The sequence below is a fragment of the Anarrhichthys ocellatus genome, unplaced genomic scaffold (assembly GCF_004355925.1).
Source record: "Anarrhichthys ocellatus isolate YVR2014 unplaced genomic scaffold, GSC_Weel_1.0 scaffold25, whole genome shotgun sequence".
Taxonomy (NCBI): domain Eukaryota; kingdom Metazoa; phylum Chordata; class Actinopteri; order Perciformes; family Anarhichadidae; genus Anarrhichthys; species Anarrhichthys ocellatus.
Window position 1 is genome coordinate 267,961 of NW_022280055.1, and position 23,973 is coordinate 291,933.

At 40.5% G+C, this 23,973-nt stretch overlaps 2 protein-coding genes across 3 annotated transcripts in view; both read left to right on the plus strand.

Moving 5' to 3' along the window:
- Window positions 1–2,317: 2,317 nt before the first annotated feature.
- On the plus strand, window positions 2,318–7,264 carry rsph3 (radial spoke head 3). The gene is made up of 8 exons (XM_031861823.1): window positions 2,318–2,474; window positions 3,098–3,179; window positions 3,276–3,417; window positions 3,532–3,677; window positions 3,906–4,109; window positions 5,042–5,204; window positions 5,424–5,510; window positions 6,856–7,264. The coding sequence occupies exons 1-8, from the start codon at window positions 2,389–2,391 to the stop codon at window positions 6,909–6,911; spliced, it is 966 nt and encodes a 321-aa protein (XP_031717683.1). The 5' UTR covers window positions 2,318–2,388; the 3' UTR covers window positions 6,912–7,264.
- Window positions 7,265–10,783: 3,519 nt separating this feature from the next.
- The window catches only part of ezrb (ezrin b), a 27,243-nt gene continuing 14,053 nt past the window's right edge, over window positions 10,784–23,973 (plus strand). Inside the window, exons 1-3 of one of the 2 annotated variants that reach the window (XM_031861557.1) lie at window positions 10,784–11,088; window positions 16,833–16,916; window positions 22,385–22,480. In XM_031861557.1, coding sequence (XP_031717417.1) covers window positions 11,077–11,088; window positions 16,833–16,916; window positions 22,385–22,480 — 192 coding nt within the window. In that variant the 5' untranslated portion in view covers window positions 10,784–11,076. Of the gene's footprint in view, window positions 11,089–16,832; window positions 16,917–22,384; window positions 22,481–23,973 lie in introns of those variants that run through there. The other variant, XM_031861558.1, reaches the window with a different exon arrangement.

A 23,973-nucleotide genomic window follows, 5' to 3' on the forward strand; every position in this document is an offset into this window, starting at 1 on the left:
TAACTAACCCACTAACAGTAAGAGCAGCCCATACACAGCTATCACTGCAGCCCGTCCCTCCGACTGCCTAACCAGAGACTAAGTAAGCTCCCCCCTAGTCTTCAGGTGCAACTTGTGGTGGGTACTTACGCACTAAAACCCGCAGGCCCGGTAAAGCAACCATGAACTGGCCCCGAGACAACTGCTCTAACCACTTTCATCGCCACACTACAGAACCCCCCCCCCCCCCCCAACGAACTCCAAAGGAATCCACTCTTCAGCCTAACAGGGACAGACCAGTAGCAATTTACTAACCGTGTATACAGGACCACCCAAACTCTGTTCAACAAAAATCACCAGCATAACACATGCTCAGTGACACAAACACACTCAGGAACACTGCTCACAATAACCAAACAGGAAAACAGCCTACTCACCACACTCGTCCATGTCTCCCAAACAACCAGATTGCACATCTCACTACCTTAAACGAGGTGCACCTGCCCACCAGGCCACCACAGAAATCAGTGTCCGCTCATCAAGCCAATTACCCAGCAAAGCCAACTTCTCTCCACGAATCTTGTGTTACCTGGTTGATCAAGTTTGGACGAGCCCCCATATGTCACCACCAGGCTCAAAAGGCCGTAACACGAGGGAGACAAGACGAGTATAAAGTAATAAATAGACATTTATTTAACCATAGCATAGCATAGCAAACTAAACTAACACAGGAGTCAGAGAGGCGCAAACCAGCCAAAGAAGAGGGTCAGCCTTTATAGCTGGGACCTCCAGCAGGCCCAGGCATCAGCAGCAGATTACCATCCTGAAAGACAACCTGGAAACAGGACACAGACCCCTGGTGGAAGGGAGGGGTCATCACAGGAGTAATAGTAGTATCAACAGCAGCAGTAGTAAAGGTGGTAGTAGTAGTAGTAGTAGTAGTAGTAGTACTATTTGGCACTTTGGGTTGTAGATTTTGAATTTGTAATGATCTTTTGTGATCCAGTGTGGTCTATTATGTCACATATCAAACGTGCAAAAATGAGAGCGAAATTATATCTGTCATGAAAAATCTGATATGGAGAACAACAGAGACATTTCAGTCGTCACTTTGACCACAGAGCTCCAACCTTTGTACACACAAACATGTGTTTCAACATGTGGTGTCCTACTTTTCTTTGCCACTTTGACTTTTCGTAGAGCTGAAAATGCTCTCTGTGGTTAACATCATCCACAGTCAAGTTTTTGCTTTCCTTTACTATACGCCTCGTGCCGCCCACATTTCACTGTTGCCTGTGAGCAAAACAAATGTTTTCAAGTGCACAGTTTTGTTTTACTCGAACAATGTTAAAGTATACAAAAAAATGTAGAGGTGGCAAGAGATGTCGAGCCTGCACTGCAACTCACAATACGAGTTTGGCTTGTTACTTCTAACTATGTAATCACCTCTATAATATCAGGAGAAAATGTACAAATAGAATACCAGTTAAAAAAACTTTTTAACTTAAAAATGAGTAATGTACAAGAGTTGCTTTTGCTCACCTTTTGACTTCTCTGTACAGGAAGTGGTCCTTGCATCGGCATGTTATACTCAGAACTGAAATGTGCTGAAACAGAACAAGAAAAGCCAATAGAGGTGGTTACAGTTTTTAAAGTCTCATCAGCTTTAGAATTGTTACTATATACTAATGTACACTGTGCCTGTTGACTCTTCCAGTTGTGTTACAGTTGTAAATGGTTTCTTTATATATTTATTTTGGGTTTTTTAGATTGACAGTCTCACCACATGGTCCATTTAGCTTGTGATTATACAAACAATTTGCATTTATCAATTATTACGCCAACATAAATGAGAAGTTCTCAGGATATAAATAAATATAATAAATCTACACAGCCACAACAGGGCAAACTCTATCTGCAGAACAGAGCAGATACTATGGCCCTTTTAGTTTGAGTCGTAATGGATACTTATATTATTATTATTAACATTATTGGTGGTAGTAGTAGTAGGGTGAGTAGTAGTGGCAGTATTAGGGAGAGGAGTGGTAATAGCAGCAGTAGTAGTGGTAATATTAGTATGAGCATTGGTAGAAATAGTAGCTGTAGTAGGAACAGTATTAGTAGTGGCATTCGTAGTAGTAGTAGTAGTAATAATAATACCAGCAATACTACTTGTAAAATACGTAATAGTAGTTGTTGTAGCGGTAGTAGTGAAATACAGCTCTTTATACGGTTTGTTTTTAAAGGAAGTGACGTAACGGCAGCTACACTTCCTGGAGACGGTTGCTACAACAACAGTTCGTCGTGTCTTTTATTATGGTTGTGTTGGTAGCCTGTTCGCTTCCAAACATCAACACTGCTAATTATTACAACTAACGTTACGGTGCCTGGTAGTTTCTGTGTGGAAATATGGATCCAAACGGAAATTACATCTTCTCAAGTCGCCCCAGACCCGTTGAGAACCGCTCCAGATACAAGGAGCCTCCGACTGAACAGTATGTTTGGTGCTCATGTTTTTGCTTGGTGCTAACATAGTTAACCGAGCTACATCACAATTTAGTCAAATTCAGGGAAATTTAGGGAAATATTGTAAGATGTTATCTGCTCAGCAAATTGTTTTTGCTGCTGCTGGTTTGCATTCCTTCTGCTGCAAATTATAAAAAAATGCTTTTCTGTTATTTTTTATTTTTATTTTTATCTTCTTTATCTCGTGTTGCATGTGGGCTGCATTTCGTTGTGCATCCCATGGTTGCATTAACGTCTTTGATCCTTGAATGTATGATTAATTATTAAAGTCCAATAATATAATTTATATATATATATATATATATATATGACTCAGGAAAGGTCACATCTGCACAATGAGTACTTCTACTTTTGATAACATTGTGCTGAAAACACTTTTTGATTTTTTTTGGGGGGATATTCTCTACTTCCTCCACCACTGTGTTACCAGACAGAAAGAAAATCCCTGAAACAATATCTCTAATACCACTTTATTAAACTGTCTGATAGCAGCACAACATGGATCAGCATGTCACCCCTGAAGCAAACAAGGTTATAGCTACTAAATGAGCTGACTGTATGACTGTACTCTGTTGTTTTCTTCACAATATAGGACCCACAGTACTTATGGAAACATCATGTATGACCGTCGTGTTGTCAGAGGAAACACTTATGTCCAACACATCATACCAATTGTAAGTATGAAATAACCATCTTAATGTGTTTCCTGGTAGCTTTGCCTTTCTTTCTGCCATTTTATCTTAAACATGTGTATTGTCCACCTTTGACAGATAGCTCAGCCAGACACTGTTGAAGTACAAATACAACAGCAGATCAGGAGGAGAGCCCTTGCTCGAAAACAAGCCAGGGGACAGTTAAGAACCAACACGCCAGAGGCCGTGCAGGGCAGAAAACACATCGATGTACAAACAGGTAAGGCGTGTCTCTTGACATCTTCAGAACATCTGTACTATATTCAATTAATTATGAGTTTATCAAATGTGCTGTTGGAAACAAAGGCTGTTTTGTAATACTCTTGACCTTTAGAGCAATATCTCGAAGAATTGAGTGACATTATAGTGGCAAAAGATATCGAGTGCCAGACTGATGATTTCCTGGACAGACCCACAACCCCACTCTTCATACCTGCCAAATCTGGCAAAGATGTTGAAACCCAGATAGAGGAGGGAGAGGTGGGTAATCCAAGTGGGAGGTCTGGCCACACTTTACACACTCGATAGCCTTAATATAGTTCTAGTAAAACATGTTAGATCTGTTTCATTTAAAGGGGAAACTCCTCTGAGGCGCGTCTACACATAAAGTCCAGTTTATTGTTGTATAATGTCTTCTGTTGATCTGGTTGATCTGTTGACCTAATGTTTTCAGTTCCACAAACCACTTATTATTACTTTCCTCTGCAGTTGTTTGACTTCGACAGGGAGGTGCAGCCAGTGTTGGAGCTCCTGGTCGGTAAGACAATAGAACAGTCTCTCGGGGAGGTGATGGAGGAGGAGGAGCTGGCCTGTCTGAGGGCCCAGCAGAGGGCCTTCAAAGAGCTCCGAAATAATGAGCTGGCAGAGGTGTTGAGGCTTCAGGAGCAGGAGAGACGCCGCAGTGAGGAGAAAGTATGTTATCCTTTCAAATCACTGTATAGGAACAAGTCTAGGATTGGTATTCCCATAGGTTCCTTAAGTTCTGCGAGCATTATGACCCTAAATGGCCACAGTGTCATGTTTTTTTCACGGGAGAGATTTCTGTATTAATGTGTTTTCTCTGTGCGCCTTCCCCTCCTCAATTTTTTGTTATGGAAAAAGGTCATATCATGTGTACCAATCAGAATTCATAAATATTTATAAAGTGTCAGACTTACAATACCAGTTGATTGGCTGTCTATTTTGCCAGCGTGACACATGCTGTGACTCAGGGGTAGAGCGGGTCGTCAGAGTCCAATGTCGACGTGTCCTTGGGCTGTGCCTGTGGTGTATGAATGGGAAAGAATGATTGCATAGTTCAGATAGGCATTGTATGGTGGCCTCTGCCATTAGTGTGTGAATGGATGAATGACATGTAGTGATCGGAAAACTGAGAAAAGCGCTACAAGTCCATTTACCATTTACAGTTAAAACCAAAACCTTTTCGTCTCGATGAAGCAGATTAACTGCAAATGACCTTTTTAGGAAAAATCCTAATAATTTCGGCGTAATATGAATATATTATTAAAATATTGTCTCTATCTGCGTTGCTACGTGGTCATCGCTGTAGTATTTTTGCTCTGCATTTCCTGGAGACCAAACAGTGACTCTCTTCTTTTTTTAACTGTAGTTTCTGTAGGTGTTGGTCTCTTCTTTGTCTGCTCAAACATGGAAGTTCTTCTTCTAATGTTTTCAAGCAGACATCCGGTTGCCGCATGCCCGTCCTAAAAAGCCTCTGGTGCTGTGTGCTAGAGGATTGCAACCACACACCAAATGTTTAGCAGATATAGCCGCTTCGATAAAGAGTGGATACTGTGAAACACGATGTGTGCTTGTTTAAAAAAAAAGCTTTCCTCTGACCTCAGGAGCGTAGAATTGCCCATCAGAAGGAGGTGCTGAAGAAAGAAAAAGAGGTCGCAGAGAAGATTGCTGCCCGGGCGTGCTCCAAGCAATACTTGTCTGACCTCCTACCGGCAGTCTTCACCTCACTGAGAGGCCACGGCTACTTCTATGACCCTGTGGAGAAAGGTCAGCCTTTGCTGCATTGCTCTCCAGCATCAACTTCCATTCAAACTCAGCTTCCTACTGACACACGAGGGCATCACTGCACTCCACTGCTCACAGCGGTATTTAATCACATCTGTAGGGGGATCAGTGACTATAATAGATGAGCTCATTGACACTCTGTGCAGGATTTTGATACGAGTGCTTAACCTTTTTATCATATTTGCGGTTGCTATTTTGCAGATATTGAGACTAATTTCATCCCATGGCTGATGGATGAAGTCAACAACAGTTTGGAATGGAGATACACAGCAAGGAATCTGCTGGACAGTAAGGGAATACAGTATATTTATTCTGCTGTTTAGAAGACATCCCCCTGTTTCAGCTGAGCAATGCTCTCATTTGAAAACCTGCTTTCACAAATGTTTTATTTTTAATGTTCTCCAGGTTTTTTTTTTTTTTGGCAAAGTAGTACAAACAAATCCTACGCAGCACCCAGCAGACTTCTCACTAGCACTGAACTGGCATCATTCTGCAGTATTACTACTATGCAGTAGTATTTATGTCAGTGTACACTACACTAGCACTAAATTGTACACAAACGGTGTAAGCCGCAATCTGTCACAAGACAACAGGCATCATTTGATGGAAAGAAGCACCAATAATAAAAATCCGTCGACCTCCATTATAGTTTTGGATAAAGATATGGATCACCACACATTCTTATCAATTAGTTATCGTCCCAAAATGTAGCACTCCTACTAATCTACAGCTACAAAAAAACAAACATAGATACAAACACAATCTTCTTCTAAGCTGTTGGAGGTCATCAACGTGTTCTAGAGCAGGGGTCACTAATAGGCGAACCGCGGGCCGGATCCGGACCCAGACCACGTTGTATCCGGACCCTGGGCCTAAAACCGAGAGATAATTGAGAATTATTTTATAAGATGTTAACAGAGAGGACTAGAGCTGAAACAAGTGGTTTCAATAACCACAGAGAAGGTCCCTGCACACAAATTTATCTTTTTTGAAGATAAAAATCTAATATCGTGGCTTTTTTTAGTTTTTAGTTTTAGACTTTATTTTAAGATGCACATTTTTTTAAAAAGCTTTCTGTAAATGTATTTTATTTTTTAATCCAGCCCTTATTGTACTTGAAATGAGAGAAGATCATTTATATATTATTAGAGTACGCATATGTATGTATGTATTATAATTCATCCAGTTCAATTGAAAAACTGACAATGAATATTGTTGAGATATTATTCAATTGAACTTTCTATATTTGAAATGACAGTCAGTTGTTGACCACATACAACTGTTGGCTACTTCAACATATATTGGACTAAATCACAGCACAAGTTAGACCTTATTGTGATGTTCCAGACCTTTGCCGGAGGAAATTCTCTCTCAATGGACCTCGGTGAGTTTTAATTGAATACTCCTGTTCTTGAGGCTGATGTTATTGTCTCTGACAGCTGGAAGGTACTTCACAAATCTTCCTCCAGGGGTCATCAGGTCATAGACACTGCTGGAGTGCCATCTCGTGGTTCCTTTTAAACACAACAGAGGTAATTCATGTCAAACATATTGCACACAGAAACGTCCTCACCCTGTCTCTCTCTCTCTCTCTCTCTCTCTCTCTCTCTCTCTCTCTCTCTCTGTCTTTCAGATATCATCCACGATGTCGTCCAGAAGAGACATGAGATGTTCAAAGAGACACAGTGATAATGATTCACTGAGTGAGGTCAAGGGCACGAGTGCATTCTCAAAACTAAAATGTTTTTTGATACTGACTAAACTGAGTTGTCTCTTCTATAGACCATAAATGCAAGTGTGTGTTTGTTGATGTTCCAGTGTTATAAGGATTATTCTGTGATCACAAGTCATTTGTTTCAATCTTAAAAATTGGTGTTATGGTTCTAATGTTTAGTAGGGAATCTGTGAAATAGTGGAAAATGTAATGCAATTTTGTATTATCCTTTCCTATTAAACTATTTGTTTGTTGCAGTATGAGGAGGTTTTTCTTACAAAAAACAGTGACCTTTTATTTTCTTCTACTAAATACCTAGATCAGCAGTGTGAAGTTTCAGTCATTGCAAAACCAATACTGGGATGAAAAGATTTGGCAGAGATTTGTTGTAAATCTACAATTTGCTGCCAATGGAAGATCTGAAGTCCTTAAACACAAAATATTTGCGGTTCTTTATAGTTTTTTGCTGCAGCTTTGAATTAACTTTATCGTAGTCTTTTATCATTGACTTCCTTCCTTTTTGTTTCAGACATGCAGCATATTTGTCCATTTTACCAGTTATCAGAACAAAGTTCCTGCTTGTTGGCTGGTTTTCAAAACGCCAAACACAGCAAATCAGACAAATACAAAGTTTTATCTTAAAAAGAATGAGTCAACGAAAGAGATATAAGTCACACAGGAGGTAAACAACAGGTTTAAATAAACGTCAAATATTTAGAGGACCATTCAAAGTGCCTTCCTGTGAATATTATCTATTTGCATCAGGCATCGCTCTGCAAACAGTTCATTCAGATGCTGTAACAGGCAAATTCAAGGATGTTTTGCATTGCTCTGACAGACTCCCTCTAGGCTCTACATTTAGCTCAACACACAAACAAAACAAGGTTATTTAAGTTGACGGCTGTTTTATCATCCTTTTTTTTTGTACTTCATCTAATACATTACTAAAATATTAGGCTATGTTTTTCTAAAATAACCAACTGATGTATAGGACATTCACTAACATATTTTCTTTATTTTCAATAGGCTCAAAAAGTTTTATTCAATGGCTTATAATCCTGATGGAAGTGGGGACAATGGCCGGTTAAGTAGTACAAAGTGGTAGGCAGGGCTGTCACATCTCTCTGGTTTCGCATTATGATGAGAAGTTGCTCTAACCTCCGCTATATACGGCTCTATTTTAATCCCTCCACCCCATTGGCCAGCTCACCTATGGCGCCACCCCTCGCAGTTAGCAGCACTTCCTCGGGTCCTCTGCAGGGCGGATGACGAACACTTCCCCAGTGAACTCCTGTGAAACAGACAAAGTTTGCGCCGTGCTGCATCAGTGCTCAGGACAGGTGACACCTCAGTCTTTACAAAGGTGATACATGAGGTTTCAATGTATTAATAGACTCAGGGACAGTTATTCTTCAAATAATTGTATTGAGATTAATGTAGTTATCTCAGCTAAACTCACGTACACAAATAAAAACCACGTTTAATCAAACTATTTTTAGCCATCTAGGCCTAGTTAAAAATGCTGGGCAGAATCTCTCAATCAAATTTAAGAGTGTGATTCATACACATAAAATACAGGATGTGATGTGGTTTGACTTATGAAGAACGACATGGACTTCAGGTTTATGTACTTTGCTTTTTAAATGTTGTATATGTCATAGTCTGTCACATATTGTCTGTGAAAATCATAAAATACATCAAAAAAATAAAAGTGCGATCCAAACAATAAAATCTTTAGTTAAACTCCAAAATAAAGAACACATATATTATATAATAGTAGTCTAATGATGAAGAATTTCATTATTAGGTAAGGATTTGATCTATTGTTCATTTTAAGCTATAAAATACATTTTGATAAACATAAATAGCTGCAATTTTGAAATGTTCTGCAGTTGGTAATACTGCTAGTGATAAGTGGTAACTAGTGGTACTAGGGGTAATTATAAGGCAGGTATCAGTGAAAATAGTAATATTTATAATGTTGTATGAATGCTATGTTTAAACCATCATTAATGTACATTAGACACAATCACACAGAGTCCAAATGTTTACCATAGATTAGCCTTCATTGATTTAAACTAACTGTACAATATGTTTTCATGATCCCGCATTTAATGTCCCCGGCTGGTTCCCGGACCCGGGATTGAACCTGCGATCCTCCAGCCTACCGGTGACAGAAGCAACAGTCTCGCCCCAGTAGGATTGATGAGCGCCATATTGCGCCGGTCTGAACAGAGGAAGGAGAAATCTGCTGCTGTGGGCTTCGGACAGTCACCTCATATCTAAACCTCATCGGCTCCGGTAAGACAAACAACTACCTGTCTCTTATACTGCAGTAAAGCGAGCTCGGAGCTGTGTGAAAACATACTTTTCACACTTTTTTTCCGCGCATTTTCCGCGGCTCTGCACAAAGGAGACAAATCTCACAACAGGTGTCTGTGGGATTAGAGTGAGGATGACTGCAGCGAAGAGGAAGCTCCTGCACAAGGGGGGCACCATTGTTGTTATTACAGCCTGGGGCTGAATCTGCTTAGTTTTTAAACGATTTCTTTTTATTGTGAAACATACGTCATCTTTCGGTGCCGATCAAAGAGGTGGAATTTCTCGTTTGCTGAGTTTTAATCGCTCCACTGTCGCTGTGGGGTGTGTACTCATAACACAGACGTAACCCTCTAGCGGAAATACACCCTGGGAATCATCACTTTGTTGCAATTTATAACAGTATTACAACCTCAACAGGTTATATGCGGCTGGTGTAATGCAAAGTGTGTCCTTTCCTCTTAAAGCGACTTTATTTCGCGACACGGACTAGTGTAAATGGCCTCTATTACTCTACGTTGTTAGCAACGGAAGGCGTGAAAATAAAAGACTAAAACAAGGCAGGGTGGGGACTATAACTTTTATCATAGCTAGTGGGTGAGGCACGTTGAGGACCGTATTTAACCTCGCTCGTGTTGGTGAGTCGACAGTGTCAAGGTAAAATAGAACTGCGGGACTTCCGGTGTTAAATGTCAGAATAAAATCATTTAGAGTAAAGCATTAAAGGGTCCGGCTGGAATATACACTATTGAAAGAGATACTGATAAATAAATGATACTTGATGGACAGAATTTGTCATTCTCAGAAGTACTGTGGTCAAACTTTTTCTGTTGATTAGCCAATCACCCAAAACATATTTTAGATTTAATCATGTAAGTCATGTATTGAGCAATAATGGCAATTTAAAAAAACAAACATTTTAGCTTCTCAAATGTGAGAATGTACTGCTTTTCTCTGTAAATAAATGTGAATGTGTAAATTGATTATCTTTGCATTTTGGACTGTTTGTTGGACAAGACACAACATTTGAACGTCATCATGGGCTCAGAGAATTTGTGAAGGATATTGTTCAATACATTCAGACATTTTCAAGACTAAATGAGTATTTCATTTATAGAATATATATTGGACAGCTTAATTAAACATTTTAATAATCGTTAGTTGAAGCCCTAAAGTCATATTTCAATGTAATATCTTTGGGTGTTAGACTGTTGGCCGGACACAATAAGAAATTCAAGACGTCTCTTTGGGCTCTGAGTATTTGCGATGAATGTTTTTCACCATTGTCGAACAGTTTATAGTCAAGATGAATAATAGAAAAAGATAATTGAGGTATTACACAATATTGAAAATATAATTGTCCTTTTCACCCGTTAGATTAGTTGGTTTTAGGTATCTGACAAACTTCTTTATAGCAATGACATTAAGTTTACAGTTTAAAATTGAAAACGTTAAAGTTTAAAATTAAAGATGGGGTTTGCTGTGGTCAAGATTGGGGTCAGAATCTTGGCAGGACTTGTAAAAGTGTTAGGAATACACACGAACAGAAGGGACTCTTATTCTGAAGTTGACCGGGTAGCTTCCGGTGATATGTTGTCTCGCCACTGCCAGCTTGCTGGTTCTCTCGGTGATTCATCCTGATGACTGTCGCCCGCAGGAGTGCCGAGCTGCTCTCACAGGTTTAAGTAACGCCGAAGTGGCTGAAACTCGTTTCTCTTCTTTCCCTCTTTGCAGGAGGACACACGGAGCTCAGGTCTCTTCCTTTGGAAACACGATTTTATTTAACAGCTCCTCGCACAGAGCAAGGAAAAGAACAGAAAAATGCCTAAAGCGGTGAGTAGTTCTTTGATTTGTGGATACTTTCAGTCACTGATGCTGAGTCTTCAAATCAGATCTTCTGAGAGGTCATAGTTAATTTTTTCGCTCCAAATTGTGTGATTTTTTTTTTTTTTTTTTTTTTTTGTTGCTCATTTTGAGAAATAAATCTTAAATGCTCTCCTGGGAGTGGCAGACGTTAAAGTAATGCTAGTAGTAGTTAGAGTAGTTCTCTTCAACTTCCGACAGCTGAATGATCACTGTGACATTAGTCAATTTAATTACATGTACTTAACTTGTCAACTTCTTTTAAAGTGTGTGAGCCAGAAACAAAACATTGGGCTTTAAACTAAACAAGAATACATTTATAGACGTAATCACAGAACAGGGTCATTCCCACTGGTCTGAATGTGTCATTTTGTCTTAGACACTAACAGTATCAGTATCAGTCGGGTCTGTGTTACACCACATGCTCCTCTCATATCTCGGTGGGGGGGGTCCCATATGTTTAAGTGAACATCGTCCACGTTGCTCCAAAGCGTGGAACAATAATAGTGAGACCTGTATTACATGGACAGTTAAGCACTGTTTTAATGTCCTTACAGTTATCGTCATACTATCTGTGTCATTGACGTCATTCTCTATCATGTTGTACACTTGTGCAACATCATAATCAAGGGGGGGGGGTAAATGTCTTGTTTATTTAGTTTTAGATGAATACAGGGCTCCCTCTCAGTCTCTTGATGTTATTTTCCAGGCTGAAATTTGGGGTTTTGCGTCCCACTTAAATGTTGGCGTCCCATAATCCTCTTGGAAAAAAAATCGATGACTTTACACCATCAAAAAAAGTAAGGCAGAAGACAAAAAGAGACGTTATCTGATGAAGCTGCTCTATATTTGAAAAGCTTTTGCCCTCAAGTATTCTTGACTCATTTTGCCCCACCCCAGCTGTTACAGACTGTACAGACGCACATGCAGCACGTCCCTCCCTCATTCACTGCTTTTACATTTGTTAGCATTAACGCCTATGTGTGGTGTACCGTTTGACGGAAAATGGGATGGAAATGTGTTATACATGGATTTTCTATTCTGTTTATTATTTAAAAAGTAGAAAAGAAAGTCCTGAAACGGCCGCATCAGTTAATAAGTTTGATAAGTAACAAAAGTAAAACAGTATTAAAGATTATCGTTAATAGGACAGAAATAGAAGCATAAACTGCTGTTTAGACGCCTCTCAGATCAGGACAGCGGCCGGTTGCTGCTGAGCAGAGCGGCGTATTGTGATGACAATGACTAAAGCCGTGGTCAGTGGTTGTTTACAATAGCCCTCATGGTTGTCATGAGCGTCGCTGTGGAAATGACATCATTGCTGTCTGATAGCAGCGGCACACCGAGGCCAGCTGCCCCCAAACAGACGTTTTGGACATTAATGCCGGACCGTTTTCTTTTCCAAGAAAGGAACACAAGCCTTGATTTTTTCTTTTTTTAAATGTTGTCCTTTTGGTTTACTGAATGTTCAATATGTGGCCCCATGACTGACTCAGCCTTTGCATCATATCATGAATGATATCAATATAGGAGTCTATTTAAATGAAGGTGCTGCAATGATGCTGTTTCCACAAGAAAGCGTCATTCTCTCAAATTAATCCCGCAAATGCTGAGTTTCACTTTTAACCATAAGGGTTTATATTTTGAGTTCTGGGAAAAGTGTGTAATTAGATTAGTTTGATGAGTGTCAGTCGCTCAAGCCTGTAGCCGGAAACATATTACAAGTGCGGGTGACAGAGAATGGTGGGATGGTGGGAGACAACTCCCAAAGCCACAGTCAGATGAGTATTATGATACTTTAGGGCTGCAACTAATGACTATTTTTCAATATTCGATTAATCTGCTGATCATTTCCTCGATTAATCCATTAGTCTTTTGGTCTATACATTGAAAAAAGAGAGCCATTTACAATTTCTCCAAGCCCACAGTGATGCCTTCAATTTAGTTGTTTGGACGTCCAATTTACTTTTGTCATACGACAAAGAGAAGCAGTAAATTCCCCCCTTGTGAGAGAGAAGTTATTCAGCATTTGCTTGAAAAACGGCTGAAACAATGAATCGATTATCAAAATAGTTGAACAGCTAATTAAATAATTGTTGCAGCTCCAGTTTGATTTCCTACCTATCCGTATAATATCATGTTAAACATCATATATATGTGTAATAGAGATATTAAGTACATCTATGTCTTACCTTCTAAAACTAGCTGTACTTCTAATGCCATTGTAACTGGTAAAGATTTGGGAAAACTAAACTGTCATTGTAGGAAAGTCTTAAAGCACATCACCAAGTTTTAGCTTTTTAAATTTGAACTAAAACAAGGTTATGCCAAGTTCAGGAGATTATCGGTAAGGTAACTGTTGCCCCTAAAAAGCAACAATCAAAAAGAACAAAGAACAAAAATGGCAATTTGCCTTTTCAATTTGATGACAACTGTCACTGAAACCTACAGGCACTGAATGATCTCAGCTCAGATACCTGGCATGAAGTCAGACATTCCAACAGTGTTTGGAAAAGAGAAACTTTATGACAGGACCAAGACATTTAGCCAGATCTGAGGAGTAGTTAAGGCTCCTGTGTCGGTGCTTGTGTGACTCATGTTTCACTTATCTGAGTGACATATCGTCAGAAGTATAAAGGACGGCGTTCTCCTCGGCTCTCCCAGAATCCTGTTTCCTTGCGGTCACAGCCCAATGACACCGACTTTACAAGGCGTGGCCACCATCAACATGGATGGGTGTTGCCCTTTCATTGTTTCCCATTGTTAGTATTTGTTTCTTTTTATTAAATAATTGATAACTCAATCACGCCTGGAACGCCCTCAAGAACTGATTCACAAATCCAAAAATGGCTACAAGTCCTATAACTGTCCTTCTTTAACGATATGCACGTACGTGATACTGACACAACCTGTGAAAATACTATAAATGCACATTAAAGGACACAATGGGGCTGTTAGTAGCCGTCGTAATGTTATATTACTCCAGGGTGACTCCTGTTGCAAAAGGCTCTTGTAAAGCCATGCAGAGGGTTAAATATTAAATGGTCTTCACTGAAGAATGCGGCGCAATCTATTCACAGTTTAACTACCGAGCTGACGACCGACCGCCTCACGTCTTTAACGTGACCCGGAGCAGCTCCTTAACCTCCTACTGGAGAGTGTGTAGGAGGGATATCCAGGTCATGACCAGGTGGAACTAGGGCAGGTTGGAACTCGGACATATTTGGCATTCTTGAAGAATGGCTCGATTGATATCAATCAGTACATGTTTCTGTCAGTGGGCTTATTGTTGAATTGATTGTCTCAGCTCCAGGTGTAAATGTGTAAATGTGTAGATGTCCTCTGGATTATCTATGGGAGGTAGATCTAGGAGATGTTACAGAGTTTATGACAGGTCACTGATCTTTGCCTCGTTTTCTTTTCTTGTGTCCCTTTTCTTTTTTATATTCGTCAAAAAATTATATGTTGGACCTTGATGCTAAAGGGGCTTAAAGGGTTGATATGATTAAGTTTCTATCTTTTATCTGTTAGCCTAGCTTCAGCATACGGAGGGGGGGGGGACAGCCTAGCTCTGCCTGAAGGTAACTAGGACCTGTTAAGCTCATTAACACACACACACACACACACTAGAATCCCTTATGAAACAGCAAATTGTCATCTTTGGTGTTTTTACAACTTAAACTAGTTTTTGTTTTGTTTCTACTTTTGTTAACAAAAAGTATTTAAAAAGTGAGCATTTGAACATGAAGGAACCAATAGATCCTGAATAAACTCTGTCATTATGTAGCAAGTCTGATTTGAGAACCCCTGCTCCTGTAGCTGAAGCTATTGAGTCGGTTATTACTGTCGTGACTTGTGAATCGGGGGATTATACGGTTAATATGAACGCCCGTACTTTCCTCTGACTAAAGTTGCTCATTGTGGAACTCTGGGTCCTTTCCCGGTATATATTTAGCATATGTGTCATGTTTTCTTTACCGCTCTGAATGGCTTCAGTTTATTGTGAGTTGCCACTGGAGGACTCACTTTGAGATCAGATATCACTCACTCAGTGGTTTCTGTTGGCCCCGTCTGCTCCACATATTCACATATTCCATTCTCTGCCGGTCAGGGTGTGTTCTTTCTAGCTGCTCCATCTATAACTGCTGTAAATATAGACCGTGATGTTTGAGAGACGCATCCTAAATCTGTCGGAGCTTGCTGCTAGCGAATCACAGAATCACGTTTAAACTGATCCAAATGATCCCCTATTGGAGCCGCTTCTGATCACTTCTTCATTTAGTTTTTGATAATCTGGCTCCACTAGGCTGTAGATGATGATGGTGAGGCACTGCTGGGGCGCTGCAGCTGAAAGGGGATCTTTGTTTTGCTGTGTAAAGTAAATGCAGTGCTTCCCCCTCCTTCCCCTGCTTTTTTTAAAAGTGTATGCACGTATGCTACAAACTCTATGTGGTTCTGAGTTCTAACCGTACTTGAAAGCAGGAGACAAACGGGTGAAAAAAAAAATGGGGCATCCTTGAAAATCCACTGTCTAGACTACTGTGTTCTTACAATATCCTGGACGGCACCGTGTGGTGAGGCGCTTGCCATCCAATGCTGTGATTGGATTTGGCCTCCCTGTTGGATTGAAGCCCGTCAGTTAGTTGCTCGGCCTGTGTAGCCTCCTAGGAATCAGTGAGGCTCTGAATCACTGGACGAGTCACTGCCGGAGCCCAGACATCCCTTTTCCAGTGGGCGTCATTGAATTTGCTCAGCGCTGCTCACAATGCGCTGCAGATGAAAGACGTCACCGGAGAGCTCTGTTAGCAGGCGTTCTCTCTCTCTTCGCCCTGTGTCCACTAACCCTTGTGTCCTTTTCACTGAGCATGAATAAGTTCAGTCAATACTTTTGTGGGTCTTTTCCATAACCCCCTGCAAATACCAGAGACATTTGACATTATACCCACAGAGGTGAGAGTCTGTATGTGCATTACCTCAAAGCAGCTATTGTAAATATTTGTGCTTTGTAGCATGGAGCCCTTTGTGTGATTTAGAAATGCTATTTGCTGATTACTGATCAAACGTACAATACAGATTATTGTTTCCCTCCATTATGGGTCACACAGTTGACGTCAGTGCTCATTATTCCACGCAGCGCACCACTCATGCTATTTGTAATCAATCAATCACTGGGGTGGTTCCCTGTAAGCGGACATTAAATGATCTGCTCATGAAGCAGGTTTCAGTTAGATGGACCACAGGCTTCTCTGATCGATCATTAACCAGAGAACTGAAAGATGTGCCTTTTTTCTGTGAATGGGAGTGACTGACTGCCTTGTTTCAGCCCTCCTCTCTTCAGTCTAGACATCCTGAACTACATCCATGGTGCCTCCTTTTAGCTTGATGACTTATAAGGGAAGTAAGCTTTACAAATGGTTTTTCATAGCACTCGCATGTTCCTTAAAATCAAAAGTTAGAGAACTATCACTGAATATTCCTCCCACAAAACACCTCAAAATTCCCATTCAATCAGTCTGGCTCTGAGAAAGCAGAGGTAAACACAGAGCCCCATGTGTTTACTCTGCAAATACACCCCCTATACCAAACACACACACACACACACAGTCTGTTCTGCAGTCTGGCATGCTTTACCACGTATAAGCCCTTACCTATGAGAACCTCTCTGTTGCTCCGGTCAGCTTTTTGAACTCCCGTTTCCTCATGTTTTTCCACAGGTCAATGTTCGCGTCACCACCATGGATGCTGAGCTGGAGTTTGCCATCCAGCCCAGCACCACCGGCAAGCAGCTGTTTGACCAGGTACAGTGCAAATCAGTTCTGTGTTGTTTTACGTCCCCGCTATACATTGCTGTTGGTTTATATTTCCACTACTGCTGTTTCTATAATCTTTTTCCAAACTTCTACAACCTTCAACATCGAACTAACCGAATTGACGTCACTAACGGAGGTCGGCGTTAGGAAAGGAGAAAGTGTCTGCCCTCGTTATCATCCCTCCAAAGCTCTTTCCCTTCCTTACATCTCGGTCTGACAAGTTATCTACTACAGAAGAGATTACAGGAGCTTTAGGCTTCAAGTATCCTTATCTGTCTCTGTCTTCCCGCTGAGCTTCAGGGATTATTATAAATGGTTTACTATGGGGGGAAAAATTGCAGCTTAACATAAGTGAAGGAAGAGGACTTGAGACATTTATTAAACTAACGATTAATAGCATCAGTGAAGGTCACACAGTCTCAGTGGAGAGTAAAAGGTGTGGCCACAATAAAGGAAACTATAAATTATGATGTATGGCAAAATCTCACTCACATTTTCCTGTTATATTTGTTTATTTAGAAAAATAATGTCTTATTCATCGGAAGACAATAACTTTGGAACACATTGTTTTACTTTTATAAATGAAAGACATCATCATTTGCCCTCAAATTGATTGTTAGCGCTTTCATCAGGTGTGTATTGAATGTTGAACAGAGTTAGTTAATTAATGTTTGTCCATTACCGCTCATGTGGTTATGTATTAAAAGTGTTAATATCTTTTCATGACCTTTGTGGCTCCTGTTACTGGTCACGAGTAATATTGTTAAGCGCAGAACTTTCTTTTAATTTGCTCGTTTCCTCTCGTTGTAAGATTCTATTGTGAGGCTCAGTACCCAAATGTAGATGACATGTAATTAGTGTCAGCTCCTCTGAGGCCGTACGACAGCATCGGGGAGGGGAAGGAAAGGCATTGTTTTAGCCACTTCCTGTATAACTCGTTTTTCAATAGCAAGTGTAGCCGACTGCGTGTATTGTGGCTGCATGTCGGAGAAGTCAGATGTGTGAATTTAAAAGAATAAAATAATTTCTAATGTTTCTGTCGTTAATCAGCAGTATTATGAGAGGTGACGAAGAGGGTGGAATGTGAGGAAGATTTAGTTGTTTTTAGTAATAAAAAACATTTGAATACACTCATGTGAAGCATACAATCCCTAAAAGATCAACTAGAAGCCATATCCATATTTAGAATAACAGCCATATTGTGTGATATTGATGTCACTGCTTGTTTATGGCTGTCTGTTGGCTAGTTTTGACCAAGTCAGCACTTATGACACTTGTGTTTTTTGATAAATAAACCAGCGTGGGCCTCTGATTTAAAGCTCTCACTGTGTCGTTTTGTTATAGAAAGGCATAGCTGAGGCCTTTGACATCTCCCTGTTGTAGGTGTTGGTGAATTCCCCCGCCTACTTGTTAGAATGGCTGTTAGTGGGGTGTGCCACAGATAATTACTCTGTCCCTGTGATGGTGTAAGAGTCAGCTCAGTGCACTATTTTAGATACAACTTAGTGATTTGCCGTCTACGAAGCTTCACACCTTGTCTAAAATCTGAGCAGCCGTTCACGGAGCCTAAAGTTCAACTTGACTGACATTTAGTCCGTCAGTAGCCTGATTGTGTTTTAAACAGGTGCTTTGTATTTGTGCCACTCGCATGGTTTTAGACAGGTTTTGTGGAAATGCTGAGTAACATCAGTGGGCTCATTTCCAGGGTGAGTATGAGGCCTGGTCTGGTCCGTGTGGTCTGCTCTGATCATAACCGTAGTCCCCGTCACGCTGCTCTTAAAGAGAAACTTCTGCCGCTCCCCTACACACCCTCGCATAGTTTCACTTCCATATGACAGCTCACTGCTGCTCGTGTTCACTTTGACGTGAGCCTCCAATTAGAAAAGAATCCCAGCAGTCATGGTTTACAGTAGATTTACTGGTTAGTTACATCTGTGCTCAGTGTGGTTGCCATGATCAGGCTCATTCTCCAGATGCCCTCTCCTGCATTCATGTGGGTTCAAACGCTTTCAGCGTCAGCTCTTGAGAACTGGTTTGGATTTGGTTAAAAGCAGAGAGAGGGTTGATGTTAAACAGCTGAAATCATGGCAACATGTTAAGACGCTCAACGAGGAAGTCGGCTGACAGGTGCCAGGAGCAAAATATGAAACTAGTTCACTTATACAACCAACCCGCACGTCGAGGGCGCATTCAGAAATTGCTGCAAAGCTGTTCCAAATGAAAAGAGGGAGCATGTATGCATGATGGCTTTTGTTCTGTGCTGTAGTATTACAGCAGAACTATTCTTAGATATTAAAGTCTTTGGGAAAACTCCCAAGTCCCTTTCCTTTTCGGTCACAATGAACGTGTGGTCTGACAGCAATAGACCCGCTGCCTCTTCATCACCAAACACACTCCTTCACCCTTTGTGCTGGTCTCTGTTTGGGGGTCTGACTGGGTGTATCCCTCCCTTCCCCTCTGAAGTCACTGGAGACTCCGCGTTAGCCAGCCCAGAGGATGCAGTGAGTAATGCCGTTTCAGCCCAGCGGCATTCCTCTCTCTCACTACTACTACTTCTACTACTTCTACTTCTACTACTTCGACCATATTGCAAAAGTTTCACTGAGTTTACAGTTTTTGAAATCATTGCCAGAATGAAGTTTCATGCATATATCAATGGCTTTATTTTTTCCACGGATGGATACAATCGCAAAGATAATTTGCAAGCTACTGCTACTGTTTCCTTGAAAAAAGGTCTCAGAAGTTGTTAAAAGTCTTAAATATGTTCTCCAAAGTAAAGTGATAAATAAGATTGTTGAATTGTGCGTGCAGCAGGAGGCTGTTAAAACAATTAGCACCAATAAACACCATCTCTACTGCTAGCTCGTAGCTAGGAAGCTCGTCAACTCATGATGGGCGAGTGTCGATCTTAGCAAAAAAATAAATCATTTTTAATTGGTTAATCTTTTCAGCGATTTGCCCCCTCTTACTCTAAGATTTCTTCAGCTGATTAGTCGTCTTTTATGCTAATTTCCAAAAAGTTATAAGCATATCTCTGGTAAACACAAGATTTAAAGTGGTGCTTTAAGCTCTATCTACTTCTAACTTCCCACCACTAGCTCAAAGCAGATAATACTACATAATCAAAACTACTAGTGAACTTACGAGCCTATAACATTGATCTTACTTCGAATGAATATCTGAGGCGTTCAGAGCTCTCGGGCTACATAGAAGCGACCTACCAACTCATTAAAGTCGAGGCAGCATGCCAAAGCAACCTGCTGCGATGTCAGTTTACTAAACCTGCGTCCCCACATTCAGATTTAATCCTCCTCTAATGAACTGTACTATTTTCGGTATCTTTTGCCAGCAGGTGTTCATAATATGTACGGCATGCTATTAAAGCTAGTTAATCTATCCGTCAAGTGAAGTGCAATGTTGTTAAAGGTTAAAATTGTTACCTCCTTGTCTGGTGCGAAGGTTGAACCGAGCTGCTCTACGGTAGCTCATCCCCCGAGAGAACGGTTCATTTAGGTGTCTGAACGGTAGCCCACTCGGTAGACTCTAACGCTAAAGCAGCATGAAAGGGCTGATTGTTTTCTGAGTTCTTATGAGTTTCATTACAGGTGAGATGCAGCCTCTCTCATTTCAGGCCAACTTCCAGGGCTTGTTGTTGTTGCACGAAATACAAAGTTCTCTGAGTGAAAGCCAGTTATCTACACTCCTACAGGTTGGCCTGCCCTGCGTCGGCTACCGAAAGATGTCAGTTTGATTTTAACTTTAACCTTGGCTGGAGCTTATCGTTGGGAATGGGCTTGGCCGGAGTGCCAACGTGTTGATTCAAACTTCACCCAGGCAACTTAACACCTCACCTGGTGACCACACACACAAAAACGTTCTACACGTGCTGTTGGGAAATTGCTCTGCCACTCTGAAGGCCATAAAAAAGGCTTTTTTTTTCTCCCCCTCAGAAGCCCGGTGGAAAATAGTAACTCCTTCCGCAGCACAAGTGATTCTTCCAGAACTATAACTGGTTTTTCGCTTTTTGCCTCGGCTGCACAAAAAAATCTTCAAATTGGTAATCCGAAAACATTCCTCCGTGTGTTTCCAGTGCGGTTTGAAATATAAAACCAGGCTCATAATCTGCCTTTTTAGACGTTAATAATGAGGAGTTTTGTCTGCTGCAGTTTTTGCCAGAAAGTAACAGCAGACTCGCTCCGGCCGTCTCAGTCCGTTCCTTGAGTCAGAGACAGGATGTTGGTCATGCAGCACGCCCTCGTTATACAGTATCACTCCTCCTCACCGGTCAAACAATAGGACCACTTTGTGAAATGTGTGCTGTGGCGTATTGCAACAGCCTGAGAGATGTGAGCAAAGTGTTTCTTCAAGTCGAGAAAGCACTCTCAATTTAGTGTTTAGTGTCGTGGAAAAATCTCACCGTTGTTAGGAATTACCCAGAATAAAACGTTGTTGCTTTAATTTGGTTGTAAATAATATGTTTGCTCACTAGATTAGCCTAATGTAGCTTTTGATATTGCATCAAAAGACTCATTATTGGTTCCAGTTAGAGCTGAAGTGATAAATCGATTAGCCGATTAGCAGAAAATTGATCTGCACTATTTGAATTAATTCATTTTTTAAGTTCCAGCCTGACAGCTGTCAGGATTTGCTCACTTTCTCTGTCTTATAAAACAGAAAACCAGTACTACAAGGATTGATTGAGTCCATCTCCCTTTCCAGAAGCTTCAGACAACAAAAAGTTTTAGAGTTTTAGAGTGTACTTTTATTTTTCCTGGCAGTAGTTGACTGTATTGCTACCGTAAGCCAAGTCCATACTCAGGCCTGGGAATGTGTAATACTATGAGGGTTGTTCAGCAGATTAGGCTGGTACCTGAGTATGTCCCCTTAAGGTTAGATTCCTCAGGGCTCGCCAGCGTCCGTGAAGCCTTCAAAGGCCTTTTCATAACTCCTCGCTGGGCTGGAAAGAAACCATCAGTGATTCATTTACATTTATTGGAAAAATGACCACATTGATTTCTGAGGTGCGGATACATCATCATCGTAAAGAGTCGTTTGAGAATTCTTTAGAGTAAGGTTATCTTAAATCTGGTAAAAAAGTAGTGAAATACCTGCATCGCCTTTCTCAGTTGATGAGCGTAAATCGTGAAGAAGGTGATGGGGAAATGATGTTACCTGGAATATGTGTATTGCCTTTTTAAATGTGTCTTTGTATCCAGGTGACTAACACGAAGGCTTTTCCATGTGTGGGTTTTAAAGACCAAATGATTAGTTGATTGACAGAAAAACTACTTAGATAAAAAATGTTTTAATTGTTTCAGTCATTTTATAAAAATAATTTAAAAAGTGCTTGAATTTCTCAAGTTGCAGCTTATAAAATGTGAGGATTTACTGCAACTCTTATTTATATGTCATATGTCTTATTTATATATTTATTTTCATTCCTTTTCTCTGTGCAGGTGGTGAAAACCGTTGGCATACGTGAAGTCTGGTACTTTGGACTTCAGTATATGGATGGCAAAGGTTACTACACTTGGCTAAAACTGGACAAAAAGGTAAGATCCACATATTATGTCTCATAATAATCCTATTTTCAGATGCTTGAATTATTAAGATTTAGGTTATTAGGTTTGGAGGAAAAACATTTCCAGAGTCTTAAGATTATATTTTATTATTATTTATTGTGAATACTAAGAATTAGACCACACTATGTTCTTTATCTTGTCATGCTAGTTATTTCACAATATAAGTTGTATAATTTCATACATACATACATACATACATACATACATACATACATACATACATACATAGTCACATACATCATGTCCCTCTCTCATATTGTATAAACAATAGAGAATGCATTCTTTCTTTGAGCTTCAGTGTTTACTTTTCAGTCAATCAGTAGCCACCGTATTATACTACGTATATATTCACAATGCTCTCTCGGGGCTCCACTAACCGACATGGCAGCTTATTTCGTCTGGTTTCTTTCTTCTTGTGGGTCAGACCACCGCACGAGATCAGCTGAAGGTGGATTATTTGACAGGAGCGTGAACTCTTTGTGAACCAGAACTGCTTTGGTTCTTCTCTGTTGTCCCTGAGTACACAACACAGGTTACTGTACCTTCACGAACTGTTTCTCCTGAGCTGCTCACAATCTAACTCGTTAAATTCGTTATGCAAAAAGCAAATCAACCAAATCAGCCAAAGTCATGGCTGCAAATATGCAGAACTCCAGATGTTTGAGATTTTCTTGGAGAAAAGCTTAGCTGATTTTACTTACTTCACTTAACTGATCTAGGGAAACTTCAAAAGCTGCCTATATGCAATTGATAATCATAAACAAGGGTCACTGGGAGGGAGAAAGGGTTACGCTGGCCTCAGTCAGCAGCAGTAAACTGTACGCTGTGTGCTGACGCTGCGCTGCAGCTCATCAGCACAATGCCTCGCTGAAACTGGAATATTCCCGGCCCTATTCTCTCCATCAAGACCGCTTGGTTCCTGTTTTGAAATTAGAGGAAGAGGCAAATTGTGTCAACACGTACTGTAGCTTGGAGTTATTTAAGTGTATTTCCACTACGTGAGGGGTAGATCCCCTTTTCTGTAAGGACAGAAACTGTGGAACTGTAAACTGTTTCCTGATCTATGAAACATTAACGCACACTGTTTATAGATGTTGCTGATTTTGATTCTTTTGTAGTAAATAACAGTTTACAGGTTTGAAAAAGACATGATTTATACTATTAAAACTGATTTTTAAACCATCATGATTCCCAGATGATCACATCCTGGCTCTCAAAGTCTTGATATTTACCCATTTAGACTTGATAATACTCAACTTACAAGTACAACCACAACCCAGCTTTTACAGCTGGTTGTTTTCTTGCCAAGAGTTGAAGGAGAAGATTGATGCCGATGTCACGTCTGCGTGACAGACAGCTGGCCTGGCTCTGTCTAAGAGGACCAGCTGCAGAGCAACAAGCGGAAAACTCAAGGAGAGTCGACGCTACCGGCAGCAAACATCCCCCCAGTACACAACCCCCCC